Below are 10,220 nucleotides of genomic sequence, written 5' to 3' on the forward strand. Positions count from 1 at the left end.
CTGATGCTTTTGAACTGTGATGCTGGAGAAGACTTGAGTGTCCCTTGGACTTCAAGGAGATCAAACCAGTGAATCCTCAAGGAAATCAGTCCTGAATATTCATTGGAGGGACTGGTCAAAGCTGAAGCTCCAATACTTTGGCCACCTGATGCGAAGAGCTGACTCATTGGAAAAGACCCTGATTCTGGAAAAGATTGAAGGCAAAAGGAGAAGGGAAGATGAGATGGTTGGATAGCATCATTAACTCAATGGACATGAGCTTGAGCAACCTCTGGGAGATAGTATAGGACAGGGAAGCCTGGTGTGCTGCAGTTCATGGGATCACAGAGAGTCAGACACGACTGCGTGACTAAACAACAACCTTTTCATAGTAAAGGAAGTCCTAGTAGAGAAGTTTGAATTGCATTGATTTCACTGTATGTGTGCTCAGTTGCTTGGTCATATCTGACTCTGCGACCCCATGGACTATAGCCTTCCAGGCTCCTCTGTCCGTGGGATTCTACTGGCAAGAATACTGGAGGAATGGGTTGCATTTCCTACTTCAGGGGATCTTCCCAGCCCCAGAATCAAACCTGCGTTTCTTGCATTTCCTGCATTGGCAGGCAGATTCTTCACCACTACGCCACCTGGGAGGCTATTGATTTCATTAAATTACCAGAATATTTCTGAGTATAGCCAAGCTTTGACCACCCATTATTGGTGTCTGCAGTTAATTACAGTGGGAGTCTGGTTGATTTTGCTTAGCTCTGTCCTTCAGTCTTTGAATTTCAGTGGGAGTTGTAAGAGCCTCTATTGCCCTAAGCATTTGAAACACTAATTCTTAGCTTTCTTTATAGGTATATGGCAGTGTATGGGAGAAATTACACCGGGCCTTTGCCATTTGGAGTGGCTTTGGTATGACCCTAACTGGCGTTCACACTTGTGGAGATTACATGTTCAGTGGCCACACAGTCGTCCTAACTATGCTGAATTTCTTTGTCACTGAATGTAAGTATCTCTTTAGTGCTTCTCTACATAGCAAATGACTAGCTGTACAGGAGGCTGTGGGAAGGGTGTCAAATTCTATGAAGAATGGGAAAAACAGATCTAGGAAATGCATGACGGAGAAACATTGGAAGAAATGTTGGAAGAAATGATTTTAAAATGATCTTTCTGTCCTTTTCTCAGATACACCAAGAAGCTGGAATTTCTTGCACACTTTATCCTGGGTTCTCAACCTCTTTGGAATCTTCTTCATTTTGGCTGCCCATGAACATTATTCCATTGATGTGTTTATTGCCTTTTATATCACAACGAGACTCTTTTTGTACTACCATACTCTAGCCAATACGAGAGCATATCAGCAGAGTAGGAGAGCAAGAATTTGGTTTCCTATGTTTTCTTTTTTTGAGTGCAATGTTAATGGTACAGTCCCAAATGAATATTGCTGGCCATTTTCAAAACCAGCAATAATGAAAAGGCTAATTGGATGAAGACTATCTTTGTAATGGGCTCATGACTAAAGATGCAGTCATTGTTGAAAGTAACTTTGTGTTCTCCCCCCAGGTTGTTCCTGAATGGTTTTTTGCCTATATGTTGACAAAGTTCTCTGTCCTGAGCAAGGCTGTGACCATAGCAAGCCAACAAGAACAATCAAGAGTCCTTACCTGTCTGTCAACAGAAGTTTAAGTAGATGTATTCTGCCCCTTCTCTTTAGGCAGACTTAATATTATGATTGAAGGCAGGCTCTTAGCTTTACCTTTTGAGTATTTGCCTATTGAACTTAAGCTAATCAACTTAAAGCAGTTTGCTGGTTGAAAGATGTAAAAAGAAAGAAAAAAATTCCCCAGTAGGACTCTAGGCAAGAAATATTGAGAAGAATACTAATAATTTGTTAGGCTGCTTATTTTCTTCAGAGGAAAAACCCCTACCCAATGAGCAGTACTTGTTCTTTGAACTAATCTCTGTGTCTTTCTAAAAAAATGCAACTCTGGGAAATGATCCATTTTACTGACAAATTAATTTTTGCCTTCTGAACTGTCTGTAAGAAAAGTATACTGAATATACCAGGATCCTTGAAACGAGAATGAAAGAGGCCATATATAAGATGACAAAGTACAAATATAACGCTGGCATTTTTTCACCAAAATTAACAAAAGATTCAATTCTGTTTTTGTTCTAAGGGTTTAGTATGATCATCAGTAAGTATTCATGAGGGAAAAAATGTCTGCATCCATAAAAATAAAATTGGCTTAATTTTAGTGATGAAAGTCCCTGGAATAACTTTGTGCTGTGACTGTTAGCCGGATAGATGACAGGCCAATTTTATGCTTTTTAATGATGTTATTTAATGAGCAAAATGAGAGTTTTTATCAGATGTTAGATAAAGTTCTTATGTCCTTAAATGGGGATGTTTGCATGCAAATTTTTCTCTTTCTGAAATTTATAACAGGTTGCAGGCATAATATAACTATTTGGTTTTTGAAATTTCTCATCTTGACCATCAGATAGCCTCAGACATATTTGGATATGAAAAGGTTTTGTTGTTTTTTATTTTTAAATACAGTTGTGTACATACATTCTTTCTATTTAGCTTTAATTTGGCAGTCAGGAGTAATATAACTTAGTTGCTGTTTACAACACTAGAAATTTAGTACCTTAAGTAATTTGACCTCTGTGATAACCTTTGTCACTTTAACTTTTAATGATTTTGTACAGTAGTTCTGATAGTAGGATGGTTCCAGAATTAGAAGTTGAACCCCAACTCATGAGCTTAGCCACTTGGAATATTAATTGTGTAGTTTTGCATTCAATTTTAAAACAAGGAGTTAGAAAAGGTGCTGGCATATTGAGGTCTAAAATTAGGCCACTTAGCAGAAACATGCTGTTTATATAGTGAAATATTTTATTTTCGCACTTTGAGTCATATTCCCACCCCCTGTAAGTTACAGAGGAGCCTGAGTGGATTGGGCGGGAAACATATAATGCAAGCAAGTTTCAGCTAGTGCTGAGTAACCCCAGTTTGGGTTTTCTCTGAATATTGTTTTTTTATTTTTCACTTGAGAAAATGTCATGAGATAATATAGTTTTATTATGCTTTTATTTTTTTTTATTTTATTTTCTTTTTAAACTTTACATAACTGTATTAGTATTATGCTTTTAAATCTCATACTTTAGAATCTGATAATACCTTAAATTGTTGATTCTGTTACATTCTGGGGATGAAAATGTCAACATTTCATCCAAGGAAAGTGCATAATCATGAAAGTTGAAGGATGTTTCCTATGCAGTTAGAGTAGTTTGACCCTTGAATTCAAAAGATACATAACATCCACTTTTTCCAAATGACAGAAGAAGCCCGAATTTAGCTAGGAAGGGACTGATGTTGGCTTTTGGAAAAATGTTTGAAAAAAATCCGTGGCACCATTAATTCAAGAATGTTGAATAACTACTTAATGGTAAATTTCCTAACAGCAGTCTTCTTTCCTTCATATGGATTTTATTCTAGAACAAAATAGGAAAAAAAAAAATTACAACTAACTTTGCAGAGCTATTGATACTGAGAGTGCCTAACAGCACACTGCAATGAGGAGTATAAAATAACTTCCCAACCTTCCTTTTACCATATCCGTTTTGAGGAAAAGGTAAGCTAGATTTATAATTTATTGTTATAACTATTACAAGGCAGTGTTTACATACATTAATCATCTCCAGGTCTCTTCCTTGGAAAACTTTGAGACAACATTTTTTTCCATTTCTTTTTTTAATATAAAACTTATATTTTTGTTACTTATTGTCTTGTCCAGAAATTTCCAGATTTTGTCTTTGTATCTTTTTTTCTTGTAACAATTTTGTTAAAACCATAATGAAAGTAGAATTTACATTTTGACTGTGACTGTGGCTAGATAGAGAAACTGCATGCCTTAGATCTACAGATTTTTCACCTTGTATGCAGTTTCAAACATGTAAGAGGTTTACCTCATTAAACACTGAGACTTCAGTGTAGAGGGAACCAAGGCAATTTTTTGTTCAGGGATGCAAACTGGAGGTTATACTGAAAGTCTTCCATGCAATTTCTGTCTTCTTAAGGGCAGCATTAGCTTTTTTACTTTTTTTAAAATTCCTTGCAGGACAGTGTTACTGAAGGTTAGTTGAAGTTTGTAGAGAATATCAGGTTTAGAAGAAGGCAAGTTTGCTATTATCACCAGATAATTTGGGAGAAACCTTTTTTGGCTATGCTGCAGAATTTTCAACATGCCTGTCTTCTCCATAATCCTCTGTAGCCAGAACTGCTTGGGTAAAAGTACACCTTCCATATGCTAGGTCTGTTTATTAGTATCACTTTAAATCAGAATGTAGTGAAGTCAGCCACAGAGCCAATCAGTTAAAGGAGTGTGGACTGTTCACAGGAAGAACTCCATGCTCGAGACCTGCTGATAATGTAACTCTGGCACTGCAAGTGGCATTCTTCCCTACCCTGTACCTGCTTAAAATTCTTACTTAAAATAATAAGGACAGAGGTGCCAAATCCTTTTATAGCTAATATGAGACCCTGTGTTTTGAGGACACTTGTTTGGAAAGTGTTATTATATATTCAAAGTGATATTCATAACACTAACCTGCTTTGACTGTATTCAGTAAAAAAGCAATTTCATTGTCAGTTTCATAGTAAACTTTTTTTAAAGGATTCTTGTTCCATAATGTTTTAGAACATTAACCATATTCTTGTTTTAAACTCTTTAATAAATTTAATTCTTTGATTGTTTTCTTGTAGACTTAAATTATCCCTTACTAAAAGTAATTATAGTAACAATCATTTGCCAGTTCTTTGCAGGGATTTGAGATAGGCTAACTCTTTTATAGAATAGTCCCATGGCTTTCTTAAACAGTATTGGTTTCATTTAGAGAGTTTCAGAGCCAACAAAGCATGTCAACTTTAATGCCATCTTTACTTGGCTGTTACAGTTTGCATTTGTGAAATGTTTAATCTGAATTACCCTGTACTGCTGTAGAGGAAATTGTTAGTAACGTCAAAAGTCAAACTGTTGCTACAAGTGACCAGTGAGAAAGGAAAGAGGTTGAGGGATTTTTCCTTCTCTTTTAATAGCTTTGAATGACTCAAATTACTATGGAAATAGGTTTTGGTGCCCCTCTCGCTTATTCCTCACCCCCAGCAAAGACCACCAACTTCAAGTAACTAAAATGTGGCCTATTATTTTGCATTAAGTTGAATTAAAACATCTGTGCAATCTATAAGCCATAATTCAGCTTCCCCCAAAGTTAATTTTTTAGACTATGGTTCTACCTTATATTAGCCAAGGACTTTTTCTCTGTGTTCTCCATGTTTATGCATAAAGAAGTTTTGTACCTAATATGGAAGGAGAGGGAGTACTATGTTAATTTTGCTGTTATTTCAGCTCTGTTTCAATCTGAACTACTGGGTTGTCTGAACTAGTGAAGCATTACCAGTTAGTAATACCATCTTTAAAATGGTCAATTTTAACAATTTTTTATTCAAAGAATCTATGACTTGTTAGGACAATTGAAGTATTTCTGATATGAAACAAAAGAAGTGGAGACTGGTACTTAATGGGGGAAGCAAAATTAGCTTGGGCTAAAATGGGCATGTTTTGTTCTATGAATTCTACCTAAATGTCACCCAATGTGCAGAGAAACTAGTATTACTTGAAGATGTGAAAGTTCCTGTGGTAGCCATACCTTGAAGCACAGTATTGTATATAAGTAAATATCTCGATTCTAAATTAAATCCAGATTAACTAATATATATTATTTTATATCTTTGTTGTATTAAAATGTTTAAAAACACTAAAAATAAAACATTTGAAAATTGGATTGTAGTCTCTTCTTTAAATGTCTTTGCATTATTAATGCAGCTGCTTTATTTTTTATAAAGTGAATTTTTTATTTTTGCAAATGATTGGGTCCTGCAACTTTAAATACTAATGTATTGTCTAGTCCCTGGCATGTACTACTTTTTAGTTGTCTATTAGATAAGCCATTTGCCCTTTCTCCTTTCTTTTCCACAAACTAGGGAAAGAAAAGTGATATTACTGATGGTTTAAGAATAATTGTAGATTAAGTTGAGAAGGAGGAAAGGGAAGCAAACAGCTGCTTCTTCCTGGGCACATTAAAGTTTGTGTTTGTCGGTTTGGGGTTTATTTTAATTGTAGATTTTATAGGAAGGTACCATCATCTTGTTGGATCAGCTTTGGAGATAGTGATAAATAGGAAGAGAAGAGAAAATAGTTGTTAGAGGTAGCTCAGCAACTCAGAGCTGTGAAAACACCAAACAAACGAGCTGCCCACTGCTGTCTGCTGGTGTAATGTGAATGTAGGATATGATATACTTTGTATCCAAAATGGTCTGTCTTGTGCGGATGCACCTAACCTATTGAAATGCTGAACTGCCGGGCATTAAGTGGTGTGGGAGCCAACTCTGGAAACTTGAGGATGGTGCTGTCATAAGAGAATGCCTCAGAGGAGCTCAGTGATCACCCTCAGCTGTAACTTAGAAATAAGAGCAGATGATAGCTGAAAGGCCTCTGCTGGAGTAGCATGATATTTAAATGCTATTATATACTCAGTTCACAGGGCTCCCCAAGAGAGCCAGAGATATAAAACCACCTTGACCTGCCTGTTTATATTCAATTGTAAGAGCCTTGTATCCCAACCTAAAGAGAATACTTGTACCTAGTTTTTTTTTAGTTGGAGTATCAGTTCAGTTCAGTCACTCAGTCATGTCCAACTCTTTGCAACCCCATGAATCGCAGCACACCAGGCCTCCCTCTCCATCACCAACTCCCAGAGTTCACTCAAACTCATGTGCATTGAATCGGTGATGCCATCCAGCCATCTCATCCTCTGTCGTCCCCTTCTCCTCCTGCCCCCAATCCCTCCCAGCATCCGAGTCTTTTCCAATGAGTCAGCTCTTTGCATGAGGTGGCCAAATATTGGAGTTTTCAGCTTTAGCATCAGTCCTTCCAATGAACATCCAAGACTGATCTCCTTTAGGATGGACTGGTTGGGTCTCCTTGCAGTCCAAGGGACTCTCAAGAATCTTCTCCAACACCACAGTTCAAAAGCATCAATTCATTGGTGCTCAGCTTTCTTCACACTCCAACTCTCACATCCATACATGACCACTGGAAAAACCATAGCCTTAACTAGATGGACCTTTGTTGGCAAAGTAATGTCTCTGCTTTTGAATATGCTGTCTATGTTGGTCATAACTTTCCTTCCAAAGAGTAAGCATCTTTTAATTTCATGGTTGCAATCACCATCTGCAGTGATTTTGGAGCCCAAAAAAATAAAGTCTGACAGTGTTTCCACTGTTTCCCCATCTATTTCCCATGAAGTGATAGGACCAGATGCCATGATCTTGGTTTTCTGAATGTTGAGCTTTAAGCCAACTTTTTCACTCTCCTCTTCAACTTTCATCAAGAGGCTTTTTAGTTCCTCTTCACTTTCTGCCATAAGGGTGGTGTCATCTGCGTATCTGAGGTTATTGATATTTCTCCCAGCAATCTTGCAGGATTATATGGTAGTTCTATTTTTCGTTTTTTAAGGAACCTCCATACTGTTTGTTCTTCATAGTGGCTATACCAATTTACATTCCCACCAACAGTGTAGAAGGGTTCCCTTTTGTCCACATCTTCAGCATTTATTATTTGTGGACTTTTTGATGATAGCCATTCTGAACAGTGTGAGGTGGTACCTCACTGAAGCTTTGATTTGCATTTCTCTGATAACTAGTGATGTTGAGCATCTTTGCATGTGTTTTTTGGCCATCTGTATGTCTTTGGAGAAAAGCCTATTTATTTCTTCTGCCTGTTTCTTTATTGGGTTGTTTGTGTTTTTGCCATGAAGCTGCATGAGCTGTTTATATATTTGGAGATTAAATCCTTGTTGGTCACTTGGTTTGCAGGTATTTTCTCCCATTCTGTGGGTCATCTTTTCATTTTGTTTATGGTTTCCTTTGCTGTGCAAAAGATTTTTAAGTTTAATTAGGACCTATTTCATCATTTTTATTCTCATTACTCCAGGAGATGAATCCAAAAAGATATTGTTGCAATTTATTTATTTATTTAAAGTACCAAGGATCTTTATCCTTAGGTCTGATATTTAATCTGTGGCTGAAGATAATATATCACTATTTAGAGAATAAAAGGTCCCATTATTTTCATTCAGGTCTTCAGCCACAAAGTTACACCTTATTCTCATACAAGATAAGGGTTGGTAGGGGATTAAGGAGATACACAGAGGATAAAAAGCAAAAGGGAACAAACACTTTTACAAGCACATTGTCCCAGTTACCGTGAAGGTTACATTTCAGGTTAATTTACAAAAGTAGTGACAGAACCATGATTTCAGTGAAAATCAACACGTTATGCCTTTTAAAAAACCAGAAATACTAAGTCAGGCAGGCATGCAAAATTCAGAGTATAAAAAAACGCAAGGGCTGGCTGCCCAAACGGTATTTCCCTCAGAAAGAGGGATTTGAAAATGCTGCACAGAACCAAAGGAATTAGAAGCTGAATTAGCAGACCTGTTTCCTCAGTTTATATATGAGGCAAGTGCAGACATTAACTGGTAAAGCTTACTCAGCCAGATTAAGAATGTATAGACATCTAATTCCTGGTGCTATTTGCAACTACATGTATCTAAAATACAAGGAGATAAATATCCAGAATACATCAAACTGATTTAAAGAAAACATTTCAAGGGAGGGGGTGAAGTTGTTGTTATAGCATAGCAGCACATTACACATATTTAAGAGATTAAATGGAAAGAAATGATCTGTTATTTTAATGCTCAGTTTTGACCAACACAAGTTTCCAGCCAACTTTTCTGATGTAGAGCAAAACAAGTATATTCTTCAGTTTTCTTCTACATTTTTGGGGGCCTATCTTTCAAAACTGAGCACCAGGTATTTTTAATGTAAGAAATGGGATGTTATATGTACATTCTAATTACACATTTTAGGAATAAACAAAATGTGTATTTCAGTAATTCATAGTGTATTTATAAAATTAAAAGCTCTCTATCAAAATACACTTTTCACTGGGAAAAATAAATAAAACAGACAAATGGATCTACATAAAGTAAAATTTAACTTTGGTGGACTTCACTGTGGAGGACAGTCCATAACAAGCTTATCTGCCCTTACTCCCCCACAGCCAATCATCTTCTGAATTAAGATTTTAAAAATATGTTGCAGTTGAGATCATTATGTTGACATTTGTTTCTCATTCCACATCATCTTCAGCCAAGCCCTGAGCACTTACAATTCTCTGACTAATTGTTGGGAGCTTAGTCAGAAGCATCTGGAACACTGGTGGTGGACGAGTTTGTTGCCACACTTGCAGCACCTGCTGTGGCTGTCCACACACAGCAGTTGCATTTGTCAGATGGTCCACACCCTTCTCATACTCACCTTGAGCTAGTAATTCTTCACCGAGCTGTATTTCTTCTAGAAAGAATTTCTGAACGGCTTCAGCATCTTTAAGGTCAGGTAACTTGGAAAGCCCAGCTCTCTCCTTGGCAAGCTTTTGTTTCTTTCTTCGTTCTCGCAGCCTGTTCTTGAAGTTGGGGTCACTCCGTCTCTTGTGGTCGAAGTAAATGCAGTAACCGATGAACAGGGCCCCGCACACGCCGGTGGCGATGGCACTGTTCCGGCCCACCATCTTCTTTCCACCGAGGAGCCGGGTAGGCTGCGGCGGGGCCCGCAAAGAAGCCGTTGACCGCAAAGCCTCGCTATTGCTGTGATTTATGTCAGAGTCTTCTGCCTATGTTTTCCTCTAAGAGTTTAATAATGTCCAGCCTTGCATTTAGGTCTGTATTTCATTTTGAGTTTATTTTTGTGTATATTGTTAGACTGTTCTGTTTCATTCTTTTTCATGTAGCTGTCCAGTTTCCCAAAACTACTTATTGAAGAGAGAGACTGTGTTTTCTTCAGTATTGATCCCACAGCAGTGCCTGTGATTCTTAGTCTCTTTTTTTAAAAAAATTGTCTTTTGGTTGTGCTGGGTCTTCATTGCTGTGCGTGCTTTTCCCTAGTTGTGGTACACAGGCTTCTCATCGTGGTGACTTCTCTTGTTGCAGAGGATGGGCTTCGGTAGTTGTGGTTTCTGGGCTCTAGAGCACAGGCTCAGTGGTTGCGGTGCACAGACTTAATTGCTCTGCTCCATGTGGGATCTTTCCAGGTCAGGGGTCAAATCCAT

At 37.5% G+C, this 10,220-nt stretch overlaps 2 protein-coding genes across 4 annotated transcripts in view; one reads left to right on the top strand and one right to left on the bottom strand.

Annotated features, from left to right (window-relative positions):
- The window catches only part of SAMD8 (sterile alpha motif domain containing 8), a 116,151-nt gene extending 110,319 nt beyond the window's left edge, over positions 1-5,832 (top strand). For 2 of the 3 annotated variants that reach the window (XM_044942293.2, XM_045165582.1), the window contains 2 exons: positions 837-987; positions 1,168-5,832. In XM_044942293.2, coding sequence (XP_044798228.2) covers positions 837-987; positions 1,168-1,472 — 456 coding nt within the window. In that variant the 3' untranslated portion in view covers positions 1,473-5,832. The remainder of the gene's footprint in view (positions 1-836; positions 988-1,167) is intronic. The other variant, XM_045165583.1, reaches the window with a different exon arrangement.
- Positions 5,833-9,179: 3,347 nt separating this feature from the next.
- Positions 9,180-9,683, bottom strand: LOC102392514 (mitochondrial import receptor subunit TOM20 homolog). The gene has a single exon (XM_044942298.2). The coding sequence runs from the start codon at positions 9,681-9,683 to the stop codon at positions 9,246-9,248; it is 438 nt and encodes a 145-aa protein (XP_044798233.2). The 3' UTR covers positions 9,180-9,245.
- Positions 9,684-10,220: the final 537 nt, after the last annotated feature.

The sequence above is a fragment of the Bubalus bubalis genome, chromosome 4, assembly GCF_019923935.1.
Source record: "Bubalus bubalis isolate 160015118507 breed Murrah chromosome 4, NDDB_SH_1, whole genome shotgun sequence".
Lineage (NCBI taxonomy): Eukaryota > Metazoa > Chordata > Mammalia > Artiodactyla > Bovidae > Bubalus > Bubalus bubalis.